This window comes from Hydra viridissima, unplaced genomic scaffold (genome assembly GCF_058129835.1).
Source record: "Hydra viridissima isolate aposymbiotic clone 2 unplaced genomic scaffold, HvirCarnegie_v1 scaffold_4, whole genome shotgun sequence".
NCBI lineage: Eukaryota > Metazoa > Cnidaria > Hydrozoa > Anthoathecata > Hydridae > Hydra > Hydra viridissima.
Genome location: NW_028324303.1, coordinates 14,798,849 through 14,818,580, shown reverse-complemented (window position 1 = coordinate 14,818,580; position 19,732 = coordinate 14,798,849). Strand labels below are relative to the sequence as shown.

General features: G+C 27.3%; 2 protein-coding genes and 1 pseudogene across 6 annotated transcripts; 1 reads left to right on the top strand and 2 right to left on the bottom strand.

Moving 5' to 3' along the window:
- Window positions 1-99: 99 nt before the first annotated feature.
- LOC145183836 (general transcription and DNA repair factor IIH helicase subunit XPD-like) lies at window positions 100-12,424 on the bottom strand. Of its 4 annotated transcripts, none has more exons than XM_090084956.1 (31): window positions 12,303-12,424; window positions 12,127-12,226; window positions 11,866-11,943; window positions 10,650-10,712; window positions 9,648-9,761; window positions 9,447-9,563; window positions 9,194-9,247; window positions 9,059-9,121; window positions 8,817-8,940; window positions 8,614-8,710; window positions 8,227-8,282; window positions 8,090-8,143; window positions 7,394-7,417; window positions 6,134-6,207; window positions 5,870-5,964; window positions 5,661-5,779; window positions 3,874-3,943; window positions 3,661-3,730; window positions 3,360-3,461; window positions 3,164-3,227; window positions 2,251-2,342; window positions 1,938-1,967; window positions 1,685-1,777; window positions 1,539-1,611; window positions 1,384-1,454; window positions 1,222-1,305; window positions 1,084-1,143; window positions 949-996; window positions 706-756; window positions 535-579; window positions 100-412 (listed from the first exon to the last, which is right to left on the bottom strand). In XM_090084956.1, the coding sequence occupies exons 1-31, from the start codon at window positions 12,305-12,307 to the stop codon at window positions 323-325; spliced, it is 2,280 nt and encodes a 759-aa protein (XP_089941082.1). In that variant the 5' UTR covers window positions 12,308-12,424; the 3' UTR covers window positions 100-322. The 4 variants fall into 4 exon arrangements, 2 of the variants coding, with proteins under 2 accessions (XP_089941082.1, XP_089941083.1); XM_090084957.1 differs by having other exon boundaries at window positions 9,059-9,117; window positions 12,303-12,404; XR_016451739.1 differs by lacking the exon at window positions 1,384-1,454.
- Window positions 12,425-12,952: 528 nt separating this feature from the next.
- Window positions 12,953-18,492, bottom strand: LOC149890060 (RNA-binding protein pno1-like). Of its 2 annotated transcripts, XM_090086229.1 has the most exons (7): window positions 18,077-18,492; window positions 17,604-17,756; window positions 17,223-17,306; window positions 16,926-16,986; window positions 16,612-16,729; window positions 13,280-13,350; window positions 12,953-13,126 (listed from the first exon to the last, which is right to left on the bottom strand). In XM_090086229.1, the coding sequence occupies exons 1-7, from the start codon at window positions 18,257-18,259 to the stop codon at window positions 13,059-13,061; spliced, it is 738 nt and encodes a 245-aa protein (XP_089942355.1). In that variant the 5' UTR covers window positions 18,260-18,492; the 3' UTR covers window positions 12,953-13,058. The 2 variants fall into 2 exon arrangements, 1 of the variants encoding a protein (XP_089942355.1); XR_016452146.1 differs by lacking the exons at window positions 12,953-13,126; window positions 13,280-13,350 and adding an exon at window positions 13,603-14,395 and having other exon boundaries at window positions 14,436-16,729.
- On the top strand, window positions 14,543-15,508 carry LOC149890061 (uncharacterized; annotated as a pseudogene).
- Window positions 18,493-19,732: the final 1,240 nt, after the last annotated feature.

The following is a 19,732-nucleotide window of genomic DNA, read 5'->3' as shown; positions in this document are numbered from 1 at the left end:
CTAATTCTTTCATCTTTTACTTATATAAATCAAATTATCTTCATTCTTAAAAGATGATCGAACTCTAATTTTGAAAAACAAATAAAAAAAGAGAAAAAAAAAGTTTAACTCAATATTTTCTTCATAACAACGGCCAATTATGAGAAACAATTGCACATAGCAAACATTTACAAACATGACATCTGTTACATGTATTCCTCAAATTATGCATCGAAACCAAGCAGATTTGCTAATTGAAAACGCCTTTGCTTTTGAATTTACAAAGTATTTATTTTCCCACAGTGTGCAACGACTACGCACGACTTTAACCTCTTAACGAGATTCAACCTTGGACTGCAGCATGAATGCGCGCTTGAAACTCTTCGGATTGCACTTGATCAACAGTAAGTAAAGACATACCCAGTTGGTCCTCCTAAAACAAAACTTTTATCTAAATTTAAAAAAGCAGCGATGCAATAAAAAGATAGAAATTGTAAAAACTACGTGAGAGAAAGGGCAGCGATGCAATAAAAAGATAGAAATTGTAAAAATTACGTGAGAGAAAGGTTGCGCCATTTGTCGAAGAAACCGTTTAGAAACCTAAAATTGAGGGGGGAAAAAAATGAATCCATTAAAAAAAAAATGAATCCATTAGAAAAAAAAAAAAAAAAAAGGTATAAAAGGGCATTTCAAAGAAATATTAAAAAAAAAAAAATTAAAACCCACTTGAACAGCCTCGTCAATAGATAAATTACAATTGCCAGGTTTCAGGTGTTCCTACAAAAAAAGTTTTAAAAACAGAAACCGTTTACGTAAATCACAAATATTATCCAAGCAAATAAGATATTTTACTGGCGACACGAACAATATTAGAACAGCTTAACAATAACAAAAAAAAAATCAATGTTTCTCTTGGAAAACTACGAAGTTGTCGGTCAATGAAACTTAATTATTTAAAAAACTTTTTACTTGTATCCATTTTGGTAGTTTTCCTTTTTTGTCAGCTTTTGAAAAACGCTAAAAATTAAAATAAAATAAAATGTAAAAACTGTCAACCAAAAAATGCAAGGAAAAATTTACTCCAGTATTGGACCCAGAAATTACCTTGTCCGCAAAACACATGATACCGTAATCTGTTTTTCCTCTCATGGCACGCCCAACGCACTAAGAAAAACAATGTTCAACAGATTTCTCGGCAACGGCATTTGTAAGGTCTTTGAAAAAAGAATGCCAAATCCTAACCTGAGCAGCATGTCGCATTGCATCAAACGTAAGAAAATCGTTTTCTCGTATGTTAAACTGATCTCGAAGATACTCCAGACGAGCCTAAAAATACTTTTAAAAATGAAACCTAAGAATGAGTTAGAGGATTTTATTCTGAGTTGAAATTAGCTGAAGGAAAACCTTTAATATACGACTCTGCGTGTAAACATATGGAATTCCAAACATAATGACGGCTCTTCCGTAATGATGGTCTAAATACACGCGATAAGTTTTACCACTTTGAACAGAGTGTATAAACTTGCGAGAAATATAAAATGTTTGTGCTTGAAACTTACCAAAATCGATACCTTCTGATACCTTTCCTCTTGCCACAGATAGTAATATCGCACCTCTTCCATTTTCACAAGCCTGAAATCAAAGCCTAAAGATAACAACATCCAGACTTCATTTTTTTTTTTTTTCAAAAATGTAAAAAAAGAACCTTTTGATAGTTGTACAGAGCAAGAGCTGTTTCCGGACCATCCTGTGTTTCAATGAACAAAAGTTTGTTCTTCTGAATATTACTGATAATTCCCTGAAAAAAAAAAGGAGATGCCCTGAGAAAAAAAAAGATTCTTTTAGTACCATTTATAGACTTTTTTTTATACCATTAAATTTTAGAATTTTTTTAGTACCATTAAAAATCTCATTGAAATCATTGAAAAACGAATTCTTATAAATTGAAAATGCTTTACCTGGTCATGCCAAATTGAGACAACTGTCTCCTTTAAAAAAAAAAAAAAATCAGGAATAAATTTAAAGAAATTTCTTTTAAATACTAAAACACTTTATTTTTTTAAAAAAAATTCACCGACACATCTTTCATAACGATAAAACACGTCTTAATCATAATTATTAAAATGGATTTTTACCTCAAATAAAGACTTAACTTATCGTTAGCATGAACGTTTTATCGTTAGCAAGAATTGTTTTATCGTTAGTATGAACGGAATATAAATAAAATGTTCGTTTAAAATTTAATAGATAATTTGAATACATCGAACTTACCATGTATAAATAGCTGACAAAGAAACAAACAATACCATCTGGAACTGATGCAGACATTTCAACTAACAAGTTTCCATAGTTACGAATTACAGCTAGTAAAAATTATAAAAACAAGCTGATTTTAACAAAATTAATTTTACCATAACCCCTTGCCTCATTTACATGATTTAAGACTCAAGGATTTGAGTTCTTATGCTGTATTTAACTCACAAATATTTTGGACGCTTGAAATTAATACCACATTAAAAAACCCTCAAATATTTTGATTTCATTCAAAGCTATAATTAATTTTTGATGAAAACAGGTGTCATAATTTTTGTGAAAAAAATCTAATCTATTGTTTTAACTTGCTTTTTTAGACTGACTAGCATTACTGAAATTTTTATAGAGAAATGTAAATAAACTGGTATATACAAACATGCATGGATATACAAAACATACATGCATGCATGCATGTATGATAAATATTTATGCTAATTCTAGTGTCACCAGAATTTATTCTTTTTTTAATTTAGAAATATTTTTATCAGTATTAATGTAAATTTGATGTTTAAAACTTAATGACTTAACTTTTAATGTTTTTTTTTTTTGTTAATTTTTAATGTTAGTTTTCATGTTTTCATTAAAAATATTAAACAATACTGTGTTAAACACTTGTTGAGTGCTTTTTTTTTTTTGGACAAACCATTCGTCACTAGAACTAACATTCATCACTAGAACATCCAAAATATTCTAAATAGTCTAAATGCATTCATCAAAATTTAACACTTTATGTTTAAACACTGCAAAGCACTATGATAACTCTTTGAGAAAATCATGTGTTTCACAAACACTGCAAAGCACTATGATAACTCTTTGAGAAAATGTTTCACAAGAATGTAAGTTAACATCGAAAGAAGAAAAAAAAAATTACCCATGTCATCCCTGGTCTGAAAACTTGAACTAATTGCAACTTGATCATTTCCTTTACTGCAAATCTATCATTTAAAAAAATAATTCTTAATTTAAAAAAAAAAGATTAAAAACACCATAAAGTATTTTATGCAATAAACATTACAACAAAACTGAAATATCACAAGAAGCAATCTTAAAAAAAGCATAAATCTTACTATAGGCAGTACACATTGCCTTGCAAGTGTCATGGTAAAAGTGGACATATTAACAGGTTGGAAGTCCAGAAGTTTTGGATACATATCAACTGGAGATAAGGTCTGTATTTGATATTAATTGTTAAAGTCATAAAAGATTGATGGAAAACAAACGTTATTTATAATAATTACTAAATATGTGATTAAATTGTCAAACAAAAAGCAAAATAAACAAATATAAATATATTAAAAATTGAAACAAACATTTAAGTAACTAAAGAGGAATTTGCTATAATTTAGAACTAAAATGAAAGTGACTTACCCCTGAAGTGATGACAACAGATTGAAACCGATCAAAAACTGGTTTAATTGCAACAGAAGCATCCAAACAACTGAAACAAATTTTTACATCATTGTAAGAAAAATATTGAAGTAACATAAAAATTAAGGAGCCATTAGCTTTTTCTTAAAAATAAAGACTAAAAACATAAATAAATTAAAAAAAAAAAAGCTTCAAAACAACATGCAGATTTACCAGAAATGTATGATGGGATTTGGAATGGTTGGAGTCTGGTCATCAAATGGCTCAATAATCAACACAAAACCTAATAACAAACAAAAAAAAACAAAAAAATAAAAAAATAAAAAAATAAAAAGAATCTTAATAATTTAATTAATAATTAAAATATTATTTTCAAAAAAAAAAAATATTCTTCTGTTTAAATACTTTTTGAGCCAAAAAAAAATGTTTCAGTCAAACATTAAAGTTGTAACTAAGAACAATTTTCATAATTTGAAAAATTTCTTTTTTATATATATATAAAAATTGCACTCACTTCAAAATATAAAATTTTAAAAGAGTTGAGAAATCATTAAACTTATTTACTTTAAATTATTGAAAAACATTTTTTGGTGATAAAATTAAAATAAAACTCAAAACCTTTAATAAATTTAGAGTTAAAATGAAATTTAATTATATTTTTATTTAAATAAATCATTTAATAATTTAATTATGTAAATAAGGGTATTGGGAAATCTGATTGTTTTGTACTTTTAAAAAGAATTAGCATTTATGAGTGGCAATTCAAAAAATAATGGAGAAAACCATTAAATCTAGTAGTTAGTGGAATTACCATTTTAAATGTATTTTTTTGAACTGCTGCATTAAAAAAACAAATATTTTCAATTACAGTCTTTTTCTGATGTTCATTTTTCAATACATTCAAAAATTTGCTGATGATCTCAATAGCTATGATAAAGCTCAAAGATTGTCACAGAGGTCTTATCATAGATCTGAACAAGCCTTTTAGAGTTCCTTCTAATTGGCATGCTCAAAGATTAGATGACAAACTGATTTAAAGTTTTATTGACAACAGAACAAATAGTCTTAAGTTAAATATTGAAATCAATTTCACTATTCTTTTAAATAAATTTATTCTTGATCAAAATTTCCCAAAGTCTTATCTCTATGATTTTGCTAGCATATAGACACAGAACCTCTATTGATCAAGCCAAACTTCTAGAAGTCTCACATTAACAACTTATTCCTTTTTTATATTAAAGCTGACACTGTGGCTTGTTAGCATGCACATGCTATCATTTCCTTTAAAAATGGCTGAAATTAATGGGGGAAAACAAGGAAGAGGAACTTGGTGTAGAACCACTGCTACAATCAGATAAGAAAACGTTCTACCCTGGAACTTCCACTTAGCTCCAGTTACTCTTGAATGAAAGAGTAACTGGACCATCAAAGAAGAGAAATTCCAGCTAAACCTAGCATACCTACTGCATAGAGAAGTTGAAGGCTTTGAAAATAGTTTTTATTTTAATTTAATGTTTACCAATAAAACTTTTGTGTAAAGTTTGGACAAATCATATATATTTAAACTCATAACCAGGAAATGCAAAAAGTTTTGAGAAGTAAAGAGATTATTTTTGATTTTAAAATAAATTGAATAAATAAAACCAGTGAAAAAATAGTAAAATTTCAGTTAAATACTGTTACTTTCATTCAGTTTGAATTGATTAAATTTTACAATACAATACACAGTATTTATTTGTAACATAGCTGATATTGGGATATGGATAAAGGCCATAATTTTCTTAAAAAATTTTTGTATCTCTGGAATTTATGTTAAAAAAAGAACAACTTTCACAAGAAGATCTGTTGATATTTTAAAAATTATCAGTTCATAAATATGTAATGAATTACAAAATGTGCAGGAAAAGATGCTATTTATAACAAAATAACAAATGTTACATTAGAATGGTACAACATTAACTTAAACATGAGCTTAAATAAGTAAAAATTTCTTTAAAAACCTTTTGCATAAGTACTAACAAGAGTAGCAAAATTTGCTACAAGAGAAAGTCCACCATAATCAGTGATATCAGGCAGCTCAAGTGTATTTAGTAATGAACGCAGTCTTTCAGAACAAAATCTAAACCGAGATTTAAAAGTTAAAAATTTTGTATTATTTATTTTAAAAACATTCTTCTTTTAAAAAATGCTAATTTATTAAACTGCCTACCTTAAAGGTTTGCGATCAATGCAAACTTGTTGATGGATATGTTGCAAGAAAGATGGAGGAGTTTCTGATACGACATGTTGAATACGAAGACGTGTCTAAAAATATAGAAACTTAATAAAAAAAGTTAAATAAGGAAGATGATAGAGAAAACAGAGAAGCTTAAGAACACAAAGAATAAGTAAACAGTGAAACTTTATACTTTTAATGCAGAAAAAGTATAAAGTTTCAAAAAAAAAAACAAAAAAAAAAAAAATTTAGAATCACTTTCAAGTATTCCACAAATCTCCTCATAAATGCTATAAAATGCTCAGCTTGACGGATGTTTCCAGGCACAGCTTCTAAAAGTTAAGCCTCCAATAAGTAAAAAAAAAAAAAACTCAGAAAAAAAAACTCAGAAAAAAAAAAATTTTTTTTTAAAAACTAGAGAGATTTTCATCTAAAATTAAACTTTCTTTTTTTTTATAAAACAACAAAAATCAGAAATTAAAGTCTAATGAGTTTAATAAGCCTCTCAATAAGTTATCTCGATAAGCCTCTCGATAAGTATCTCTCATACATCCATCATAATTCATGATGGATATTGTTGGAGATACTATAATCCATATCAGACAATTTAAGAACTTCCAGCAAGCAAGCAGCAAGCAAGCATATAAAATTTAAGATACTGTTAATGGATGGTAATACAATTTATTTTTTTAAATTTAATCTTTTCTGCTCGTTAAAGGTGGATGACAAAGTTTGTCAATTATTTTCAAAGAAAAAAATTATTTTAAAAACTGAGCAATTCTAATTTAAGCAAATAAAATGGATTTCAGATCAACTGAGAATGAGATCAATATCAGAGATTTTTTGTTTTGTTCTCAAATCTGATGAAAATTTTGTAGACTTTGTCAGAGTTTGTGCATTTATTTAATTAATCAGAACATGTTTAGGAAAATGGAAACGACTATGTCAGTGCCCCTTCTCCTTTAGATGTACATATGCACAAGACGAACAAACAGAGCTGCACAACAGCTTTTACTAACTTTGTGTGCAGGCATCTACATACATGTCTTCACAAATTATTGTATTTAAAATTCAAATACACATTGTGAAGAGAATCATAGGAAAAATATTAAGTTAATTTGTGGAACTAAACCAACTGTAGCTTATAATTGCAGTAGTTATGCCAAATACAAAAAAACAAAAAAAAAACATTTTTTAGAAAATTGGTCTCTTTAAGCATCAACCTCTTTAAGCATCAACCTCTTTAAGCATCAACCTCTTAAAAGCATCTAAACTATGAACTATAAAAAAAAACAGGATGCTTCATTTAAAAATGAAGTCATGCTTCATCTAAACCTATAGTTTAGATGAAGCATGACTTCATTTTTAAAAATATTCTATGTAAAAAATCAATTTTATTCTTAAAAGAGAAACTGAAAATTGTATTTTGTGTATTAAAATTACATTTCAATACGCAAAATACAATTTTCAGTTGATTTTATCATAGATGTTTCAGTTTTTTAAAAAGTCCTCACTCACCTTCTAATACAGCATCTGGTAAAACTATAAAAATAAAAGAAAAGAATAATTTTATAATGATACTGTAAAGATGAAAAATAAAAATTAGGAGATGACATAACACAAAGATGTACACATGCAGACATAATCATACTGCCAAGTTAATAAAAGATAAGTTCAAGAAAACTGTGAAAGCTCAAAAATAAATAAAAGGGAGAGAGAAAAAAATTGGTTAAAGAAAAGCCAGTGGAAGTCCAGCTGGTTTTGATAAAAAAGAAAGATATAAAGGGGAGATTCATTTAAAAAAAGCCAGCAGAAGAGATTGGTAGTTAAACTAATTAACAAACAATTACCAATTTACAGAATCTGGGAATAAAAAAATCTACATTAGTTGTAATTAATCAACATTTAGAACAATAAATAAAGAGCATTAAATACTATTACCCATTAAAAAGAGCCTTATGTTAAGAGCCATTACAGTTAAAATACACTGAGGAACAACTACTAAACCCTAACCACTAACCTTTCCCCTATCCTAATCAATCAGCCCCTGGACCCTAAACCTCCAGCTAATCCTCATAACTACACCTTAACCCTTTGTTGCTGTTACTAAAATTGAAACAACTGCCTCATAAAGACTCACACCTCCATACATAAACAAACTTTGAAAAAAAGGCACAATACCATCATCAAAATGATTATTTTCAATTAACTTACCTGGATTTCCAAGATATTGATCTGTTTCTCGAGCTACCTGAGCCTCACGCAAACCTAAGTAAAACTCATTATAACTGATTGAATTGAATTATAAACATCTTATACCTAATTAAAGATGAGTAATGTGTGACAATTACCTTTAATTAATCTTTCATATTCTCCATTCAGTTTGTTGGCATCTGTTACTTTTATTCTTAATGTACAAAAAACCAAGTGAAAAATAATTACTAAATCAGGGATTAGCAAATTTTTATTGCATTCATATTGTAACCTATGCAGCATCTTTCTTCTGTATAAACTAACAGAATTTTTTATGCATATAAACAGGATGGTATTTTCAAAACATAGATATCTACAGACCTGTTTTCTTGGTGGTCATTTTAATTGAAATGTTATCCACTTTACAATCATAAATATAAGACATAACAAAACATAAAAATAAAATAACACTACAAAAAGAATAGTAGAGAAAGTAGAAAGTGATAAAAGAAATAATTTTACAGATTTTTATTAACTAAACAAACCTTTGAACATGTTCGGCTAGTTTGTCAATATTTGCATGGCACTTATCAAGAGTTCTCCGATTAATATGTACAGTCATTGATTCAATACAAACATTATCTAGATAAAAATATATTAACTACATAAAAATATATTAATGTAAAAAGAGTAAACAGAACAAAAACCCAAATTTTAAATTATATTTCATAAAAAAAAAAAACCTCACCAATATTATGCGCTTCATCAAACACAACAACTGAAGACTTTGGAAAACTCTTTGAAACTAAATCAGCTATCTTGGGATCCAACAGATAGTGATAGCTGTACACAACAATATTGGCATGAGTAATCTAAAAAATCATTATTGGGAGATAACAACACTTTTCTTTGGCATTATGAACAGATGAACATTATGTAACTTGTTTTTAAAACAACTAATAACAGGCAATAAAAAAAAAAACATCTTACAGCATGTCTAGCTAGAAAATAGGGGCACCATCCCATTTTTGTACCATAGTCTTTAAGATCTTCCTTAAAGCAAAAAGCACATACAGTTTAAAACACTTCAAAATAACAATCAAATCTGTAATATTATAAAATTACCAGGTTGTAAATCCCACTAGAAAGAGGTTCTTCTCGCCCAATTGAATCAAAGTTCTATAATACCAAATTTGTAAAACAATATATACGAACAATATACATGAAAAAAAATATATACAAAAAGTTCTTACAAACTATTAAAACAAATAAATTAAAAAAATCTTTCTTTAAGTTGTAAACATTAAAATTAGTTTTAAAAACTAAAACTTACAAATATTCTATTAAAAAAAATGTTAAAATTAAAAAAAAAAAAAACCTCATAAAATTGACAAACTGGTATTTGTTTATCAGTCTGGTGTTTTGATCGGACAAAAGAAGCAGTCAAAGAATGACATTTTCCATCAACTTGTTTGCCTTCTTTCAAGTTTGCAACCTACAAAAGTGCTTTATATATTTAATGCAATATAAATGTGTTTAAACAGAAATTAAAAAGATAACTCAGCTATATTCAAGATACCTCGGGATGAATACAAAGATTCTTCCTTGAACTTAATGCTAATCCAATTAGTTTTAGATCTTCTCCTGTTTCTTTTTTATAGTAATCAAGCAATATCTTTAGTTCTTCCATAACCTGTAAAATCAAGATATTCTTATATTAGGTAAGATATTCTTATATTAGTTCTTTCAAACTTTCATGAAATAGTTTAATTCATTACAACCCTCTGAATAAACAAAATCAATCTATAATAATCAGTAATAGTCAGCCAATAGGGTGGTATTGGGAGGGAGAAGTTTGAAATGCACAATGCCATGTACATCCTACCACACTGACATCATGGCCTTTTTTTGGTGAGGATCTTCTTTTGGCTCTTGCTCTAGTTCTTTATTTAGACACACAAAACACCAATTTCTCACTGCCAATTAAGCAATCTAACCAGTCAAATCATTGCTTTTTGAAGAGCAAGAATGTTGAAAGTCATTGGAACAAAAACATTGAAACCAAATTTGACTAGTGGGTTTGGTTGTACTGTCTTAACCTAGGGCTTGGCATTTGTTACATTTGGCCTCACCAGCAGAATATCTGAGCTGGAATTCATATAAGATGCAGTGCCAATTATGGGATTTCTGATCTGATATTTTATGTCAAGTGAATAACCTGTACTTGATTATAGTTGCATGGAAATTTCTGGAAAATAATGTACTATTGATGCATTAAAACAAAATACTAGAACATTCTAGAAACAGATGGAACTTCGAATGTTCTAATGAGATCCATTTATAATAGCACAAGTACAAAAGAATTTTTTTTCCAACCCAATAGTAAGATATTCTTATAGTAAGATCTTCTTGTATTTTCCAATATATAGCATTCAAACTATACATGAGTTTTCTTTATAAAAAAATAATCTGTAAAAGCACTTTACTTAAAAATAATGGTACATGAATAACATATTTGAACATGAAAAAGATATACCTTTATGTAAAAAAAAAAAAACATATTTAACACAGAATTGAACACCTTTTCAATTTCAGGAACTGTCCTTGAACAATAAATCAACTTGCTAAGATGATGAGGACGCTCCTAGGAGTAAAGAGATATTTGAATGATACTTTTTAGATAACAGCCGTTTATATTCAAAATTATATATTTATTGTCAAAATATTTACAGTGCCTCATATTTACTTTGTTAAAATATTTATTGCACATCATTTTATTCCGTTAGAATATTTTAAACTACTTTTAAAAATACTTGAAACAAGAAAAAAAAAAATAAAAATAACTTGCAATCCTCTTACTATCACCTGGATGTAAAAAAATTTCTAGATATTTTGGTAGAATAACAAAATACTGCATATTGTTAAAAAATCATAAAATTTGAAGTAATTTCTGAAGCTCACACACTGAGCATGCAGACAATAAATTACTCTAGTTACAACCCTGTCATTTCCAACATTTAAAAAATGATTAGAATTTTTGCTAGGTAGGTTTTTCATTGAATCATTAAATTGTAAAAGGTAAGTAAAGTATGGAATATGTATGCATGCATGTATGTATGTATGTATGTATGTATGTATGTATGTATGTATGTATGTATGTATGTATGTATGTATGTATGTATGTATGTATGTATGTATGTATGTATGTATGTATGTATGTATGTATGTAAACACTCCCAGGATTTCAAGCTCTGATTACTTTCAAAAACTCATTATTCAACAGGTTGATTAAATGCATATTGAATTTAAACAATTTATTTTATTTGGAATAAGCTTTATTAGATTCTTCTATGCAATTAAAATGATTGTTCAATAGCAATAATATCAGTTTTGCAAACAAAAATCAGAATCTTTAGCCTTTACTAATTTTTCCAAGGGGTGAAACTATACTAATGCATATCAATTGAAATATCACCTGATTGTGTTCTGAAACAGGCTAAAACTTTATTTTCCTAAAAATCAACAAAAAAAAACGTGGTCTATGTATAAATCCTGCTGGAATCTACATTAGGTAGATGGATTAGATAATGGAATATAAATTTTTATAAAAATTTTTAGATGATACATTTTCAGCATTCGCTTGAATTTGATTTTTGGGATTTTGATATAACAATTAGATTAGGTTATAAACTAAATTTTCAAAATTTTATGGGTCTTAATTAAACAATATAAATACTTAGGTTTCCCCCCCCCCCCCCCCGCTAATACTTTTATGATTGTTTTTAGTAAAAATTTACTTTTATGTAAGCAACAATCAAAGAAATCAATGATACTGTCTTCCCTGTTCCAGAAGGCATTTCTAACAAACAATGACCCTAAAACATCAAGCAAAAAATAGTTTGTGGATTAAAACAAGACATAAAAAAATTGGAACAAATCGTTGTTATAAAAATATGCAAACAAACTCACACACACAATATTTACACAAATACTTGCTTTTTTGGTTGTTTTTTTTAAAACTTTTGCATTTTATTATTTAATACAAAACCATGAAACACCTTTGCATCAAGAGTTCGCTTCAGTTCTAGCATATATGAGTACTGCTCAGGGTAGATGTAATCATGTGGAAAAAGAACCAAAAGTCCATCAATGTTTAGTCTATATAAAAAATATTTGGCTTGTTGCTAGCATATTAAAAAATTTTATGTTTAACAAAAGTTACAGGCTTACTTACTTCATGACGCTAAAAATATTCTCAGTTGAAATTTTAAGAACAGTTATTAAAGCCTGGAAGCAATTTAAATTTGATCAATAATTCATTTTTAAAATAAATTCTAAAAAAAAAAGTAAATAAAGATTATTTATTTAACAACAATGCTAAACAAATTAAAATATCAACTAAAAAATTTAAATGAAATAACAATCAAAATAACATTATTAGCAGTTGATAATAAGAATCATAAAAACAAAATAAAAATAAAATAACTAATAACAATAATAACAATAACAATAACAAAAATAATAATAATAAAAAAATAATAGTAATAGTAATAAAAATAATAATAATAATAATAATAATAATAATAATAATAATAATAATAATAATAATAATAATAATAACAATAATAATAATAATAATAATAATAATAATAATAATAATAATAATAATAATAATAATAATAATAATAATAATAATAATAATAATAATAATAATAATAACAATAAAATATTAATAAACATTTGTAAAAAACAGTAACTTAAAGTTAAAAAAATTTTTTAAACAATTCTTTTTAGGATAAAAAAACGCATTAAAAAAAGTTTAAGCTTAAAAGATGCAAATATTTCAAAAAAACATTTAGAGGGGATAATAAAATACCTCAAAAAAAAAGTTTGTGAAAATATATTTATATTGTGACAACAAAACTAAATATATACACAGTCAACATAAATCCTATTTGTACAGAACTACATTGCTTATTCTCTTTTCCTTTTAAAATTTCTCCACAGAACGGGCAGCCACAGCACGCATATTGCCATACACTTTTGATGGTGGACTACCTGGAAAATGTTAAAATTTTTTGTGTGATAAATGTTCACAACTAACATAGGCATTAAAAATTTTAGTGAAGAAATACTCACTAGAATTTCCTAAATTGCTATTAACAAACTGTTTTTTTACAGTAGTTTTATGATAGAAAATTTTTTTTTTACCTAATATTAGATTGCAAATTGCAGTTCGAGCAATTTTTATATTTTGAAAAGACCCAAGGATATGAATTTTTCTAAAAATAAAACAAAAATATATAACATAAAAACATTGAATTTTTGTTCAAAAAAAGTTTCTTTGAATTTTTTTAATTTTAGTTTTTACTTTAAGTTTAACTTTAAGAGAGTAAAACATTTCATAATTGTTGATAATCTGAATATGTATTTATATATATAATATATATAATATTACATATATTACATATATAAATATATTCATTACATAAATATGTTAATTACATACACTCCAACTTTTATTATACCTGTGGTTTTTTTAATTTATTTATTTAATTGGAAAATAAATAACGCTTATCTATAGGTAATAGTTATTCATTTATAAATAGGTCTATAGTAGATTAGTAAATTATTGCTGCTAAATAGTAATAATAATAATAATGGTAGTAATATAACATTATGATAGCAGTAATACTGTTTAAAGTTGTCACTAAACATGCTTTTTTCTTTTATTAGACTTATTCTGATTTTAACTAGGGTTTCTAATTGGTTTTATCCAAAAACTGAAAACCACGGTTTTTTGTCAAAACCAATAAAACTGAAAACCATCAGTTTTCAAAAACGGTTTTTGCGTTTTTTTGTAAAAATAATCAAATATAAAATAGTCAAAAAACACGCAAACATACTTAAATATCAAGTGTTTGAATACTCAAGTTGGATGGTCTATACTTTATGTTACAGATTTTTGTTACTTAAAAAAACATACAGATATTTTTTTATTTCTGTATATTATAGTTCAACAAAACATCAATGTATAGATATCTAATAAAAATAGTTCATGATAATGTTTTCATCAATTATTTAATTATTTAGAAATTTATTTATCTTGCTGATAAACCATGTTATCAGTCTGTAATAGATGCAGTACTGTTGTTATATGCTCCAGTGGATCCACAACTACTTTGCGGAATCGTATTATGCATCATGGAATTATTATTGATGGTCCTTTGACTGGAGAATCAAGCAGCAACTCAAATCCACCACCAGAAAATAAAACTAAAACCATCAACAGTTATATAAAAAACACAAGCCTAATAGAAATTGTAACTGATCTAGTTACAGATGGTGTTTTGATTAATACAATAACTAAAAATAAATTTATTCGCTCGTTGATTCAACAAAGAGGAAATCATCTTCCTAAAAGTCCAACAACTGTGATGAATCCATCAAGATTTTGCTAATAAAAAAGAAGTGATGAAACAAAAAATTGTCGAGAAAATTCAAATGGGATATAAATTCAGCTTAATGCATGATGAATACACATCTTTGAGACACAAAAGGTACATTGGTGCCAACCTACATGAAAGTGAAGGTAAGAAAACTTATAAAATTGGTCTCATTAGTGTTTTCGGTTCCTGTCCAGCTGAAAGTTAAATGCAACATGTTAAGGATTATTTGAGTTCATTTGGTGTCTGTATGAGATATAGTAGGTTCTGCTCAAGATGGTGCAGCAATCAACAAGAAGCTCATGCAATTAACAGACATTAATGATCAGTTTTGATTTAACCACGGAGTTCATCTTGATGTTTGTGACACATTACACTAGAAAAATGTCACAAACACAACAATCGCTGAGGAAATGGACATTCATTCAGAAGAGGATGAACATGGAATTTATGATGATAAATTCCATGATTCACTGATTCAAATCTGAAAGATTTGAATCAGTGAAAGATGAAATTAATATGGATTACCCTGAAATTTTAATGAATACACAAAAGTAGTGAAATTCATAAAAATGCCATCAGTTTGCAATCAGATCTTTTAGAAGAAATTACTGAGGAATTTGGTAAAGAAATCAAACTGTATCTGGATATTCGTCATCATTGGAGTTCAATTTTTTCAATGACTGAGCCTTTATTAAAAACAAAGAAACGCTTATTCCTGACATTTACTGAATCAAATGCTCTTGATGTGATCAACAAGTTAGATTTTGAGTTGTTAGCTTCATTACAGCCAGCAAAACTAGCAGTAAAATTCCTCAGCAGAGAAGATGCAATGTTATCGACAGCAGATACTGTTATTGAATTTATACTTGCAAAACTATTTGATATGAATACAGAAATTGCATCTTTATTGCATTCAAATTTAAAAAAGTGTGTTGATGAAAAAACTAACGAAAACTTTAAGCAGTTGTTAAGGTGCCTAAATAATCCTTAAGTTGTTCCATCAAAAAATACTTTAAATTATGCTAGAAAACTTGCTTTTAGGCTTTTTGCATTTACTTCTAATGATGAGGAACCACTACTAGCTGAAGCTCCATATGCAACATCTGAAAGTTTACCTGTTTCTCTTAAGGATGAATTAAACGCACTTCTCAACAAAGATAGCATCATGCACTTGCCCAAATCTACTGATCAATTCAAATAGCTTAAGCAAGAGCTTTTACTGTATCGAAATACGGGCAAGAGAATACAGATGTTGAACATGTTTTTTTAACCTGCTTCTGCTTCTGCACAAGAATCAGATCGTGACCATCTGACGAATCATTAAAATCTTTAGTTTTCTTGAAATTCTTTTACAATAAAAATAAGTCATTATAAGTTTTATGTTGGAGTATAAACATAATGTTAGAACACTTCATTTAAATAACTTTTTTAATAAATAACAGAAGATTAAATAACTTTTGCTGTATAACAAGATGAACCAAAAACCATGGTTAACCACATTTTTCTAAAAATGCTGTTTTTTTGAAAATCCTAAATTTTAACAAATTCTATTCAGCTCAAGTAAGACCAGAAATAAAATTGAACATTTAAAAAAATTTTCTTTATACCATTATAAACACACTTAAGAATTAGTTATGAATTTTAGAATATATCAAAAATAAAAAACTTTTCTAAATTTAATTTAGTAACTTGCTGAATTTCTTTTTAATTTTAATTTTTGAAAGAACTTTGTGCCTATGAAAGAATTAATTTGCAAAAATGTTAAGCATTTTTTCTTAAGAAACCTTACTTGGAACTTGCAAAAAATTTGATTAACAACTTACATTTAACCTAACCTGAATGATTCTTGAGCTCTCAATTTAATGTAAAAAAGGTTCATTACTGTAAAAATGTTTATGAAACAATGTACAATGATATTGAATGTATATAAAAATATAAAATTGTGTAGAACTGGCAAAATAGTGAATGGAATGAAATTTCAGTCCAAACCTCTAACATGACCTATTACTTCAAAGATATGAAACACAAGCAATTCATTTTCTGTAAATGGAATTAAACATGTGTTTTGAAAAGAATAAAAAGAAAATTGCTCACGAGTCAGCAAGCACTATTCTTGTTTTTGTAACATTTTCAATCGTGAACTTGGTTTTTCCTCCTTTGCCAGCAACCCTTCCTATTGCTCTTGATAAATGATCTCCTTTCAAAGGTTTGACTAGAAAAGTTTTTAGAGCATTTTTATTATAAAAACACAAAATAAAAAAAACACAGAATAAAGTCTAAAAATATATTTTTTTACCATAAGAAATTTGCAATATAATACCTAATTTGTTATCAAGAAGACAGATGTAATATACATAGTTTTGTAATCCAAAAATATTTTAAGAACTAAGCTAGGTAAACTATTATACCATCATTTATTTCAAAACTTTCCAAAAACAGATCATCTAGTCGAAGTAGAGCCAATGCATCCTTTAAAATATAACTTTGACTTAATAAATTTTACTTAAGTATTTTCAGGACAATCGAATAACAATAAAATTTTAAAATGTTAAGTTAAAATTAATAAGATAAATAACAAAGTATTATTGATAATTTATCATGAAAAACTGTTGTATTTCATGTTTTAAACCACATTAGATTAAATATTATAGGAGATAATAATTAAAGAGCTATGGATTAAAAGATTTATTAAAACTGCTACATACATTAACATCAAAACCAAGCATGAAGGCTTTGACAAAATCTTCTGCTTTTTGTAAGGCACCCTGATCGGATGTTTCTTTACATGTCTAAATGAAATCTAACTATGTCAGCTTTTACTTGACAAACTATTTTATGATAATCATGTTTCTACAAATTTACTTTTATTAAGAAAATTATTCCATGTATATAAAACAGGTTGTTCATCATGTTTCTATAAATTTATTTTTGTTATGAAAATTATTCCATAAATTATTCCAACTGTTAAAATAGATTGTTAACAGAACCTGGATATATATTTTTTGTTAGAAACATAAACTATTAATTGGAAATTTTATTGGATGTTGAGTAAATTGGTGCAAAAAAATATGCAACAAAGAAATTACTCTTATCTCCACATTTCTTTTGTTTAAATTAAAACGTATTTGTAGATGAAGATGTTCAACAACTGGTGTAAATATTTTCATCCAATTTTCTTTTAATGGTGTGTAACGATGAGAAGGAACAGCAACTTTGCGGAACTCAGCTTTCCCACTACTCTAAAAAGTTTAAGGTACAGTTTAAAATAAAACATGTTGACTTTAATTATAAATAATCACAGTTTGATATAGTGTATATAGTGAAAATCATTACAGTACAATTTTATAAAACCAATAAATCAGCTGTAAAAGAAATAGATTTTTTGCTTAGCCTACCGTGTATCCATTAATGATATTAATGCTTTAGCTTGTTCTTTTAAGAACAGCTAATTACTAACCAATAAAGAAGATAATTTTATTACTTAACAGCGTATAGGTAGATATAAACATTAATGCATATAATTGATTGCAATATTAAAGAATAATAATAAAAATCTCACGATGTTTTCTGCATTTACTGGAGGGAAACTGGGTCTTTTAGCGCCATCATCGGTGTCCATTGACTCATCCTTTTCATTACGTCTTTTTCTGGTAGAACTAACTTCTTGAAGCGCTTCAGCAGCACCTGTATCTCTGCTGTCATTATCAACATCATCAGTGTTTACATCCATAATATTGGCCATTTTAAATCAACCTTCAGTCCACGCGTTTGTGTATTTGTGGTAAGGGAAACTTCCGCGAACAAAAAAGAGAAATAACTAATTTTTGCGAAATATCTACAAGATCAACCATCATTTAAGTTACTTATAAGGGAGTTTATTGTCATTTTCAATTGTGATTGCTGCATTACAGCCTCTCATCTCAATATATTTACTATTCAGTACAAATAATCCTTCCAGTGGTGCGATTAAACGAGGAGATTTTGATGAAAGTCAGAATTACAAATTTGCGACGAAGCTCCAAATGCGCCTGTCGAAATTACGAATCAGCCAATAAGGCCAGAATAAGGAACAAAATATCCCATCGAAGTATTGCTTACTTTTATGGATTGACCCAAACAGCTGAATTACAAAAAAAAAATAAAATTAATTTAAATGATATTTTGGTAACAATTATTTTTTAGAATGGCTTATTTTTAAAAAGATAATTAAATTTGTGTTTTAAAAAAAAATCTTCATTCCAAATTTCTATCTTTACAAGATTATTTGATGAGGTTGAATAATATTTTTCAACACATGTCGATCACAATTAAAAAATTTTGGGTCACTTTATCAAGTAACTGCTAAATTAACACGAGTTATGATGCTTTCGAAAGCCCCATTTATTTCTAGTTTATCAGCATAAACCAGTGGCTTCACATCCCCCTATAGAAAATAATTGAATGGTTTAATCAAATGATCCTTGAAGCAAGTTCACTGGACCATTTCTTAAAATAACGTTATCATGGTATTTTAGTTTCAATGAATTTATTGTCTGGATCACCATATGACACATAGTAATATTTTGCTAAAACCAGGTCAGTCTTCAGGAAATCAGGAAATAAATAATCAATTAGCATGGTTCTGTAATAATTGCCATTAACAGTATACTGTTAATGGCAATTATTACAGAACAAATTTGTTTCATTCGGTTTCTGATCTCGATGAACAACCATCGAGAGCGAATGTTGCAAGTCTTTAGATATGTAGATATTAATTTTACCAACTGAAAAGTCTCTATTAAAGAATCTTTTTTGGAATTTATTGAAACACATGCTAAAGATGAAGCATCAATTGAAAATTTAATTTTAGAAAAACTAAATTCTGATCAGATTTCATTTACAAACTGTAAATCATTATTTTATGATAATGTCGCCGTGATATCAGGTCACATATCCGGGCATTCAACAAAGAATCAAGGAAAAAAATAATAAAGGATTACTTGTAAATTGTGATGACCACTCAAAAAATTTATATATATTAGAATTTCACTATGAAGTGAAATTTCTCACGTTATGAAACACGTTCTTTATCCTCTGCCGCAGAGAATAAATTAACATAACTTACACAACTAAGTGATATTAATTTCAAATTTGGATTTTTAATAGACGTTGAAAATTTATTAAACAAGGATGTTGATTACGATCTTGAAAAGAATTGTAAAATTTTGGGTGAATT

Coding starts and splice junctions, on each gene's coding strand:
- LOC149890060 (XM_090086229.1), bottom strand. CDS start 18,259: ATGGCCAATATTATGGATGTAAACACTGATGATGTTGATAATGACAGC. Junction 16,730..16,925: donor AAGTTTTGAAATAAATGATG/GTATAATAGTTT, acceptor AAACTTTTCTAG/TCAAACCTTTGAAAGGAGAT. Junction 13,351..16,611: donor AGAATAGTGCTTGCTGACTC/GTGAGCAATTTT, acceptor TTTTATTTTTAG/AAAAATTCATATCCTTGGGT.
- LOC145183836 (XM_090084956.1), bottom strand. Junction 9,762..10,649: donor CAGTTCCTGAAATTGAAAAG/GTGTTCAATTCT, acceptor TTGATTTTACAG/GTTATGGAAGAACTAAAGAT. Junction 8,711..8,816: donor TGATGAAGCGCATAATATTG/GTGAGGTTTTTT, acceptor ATTTTTATCTAG/ATAATGTTTGTATTGAATCA.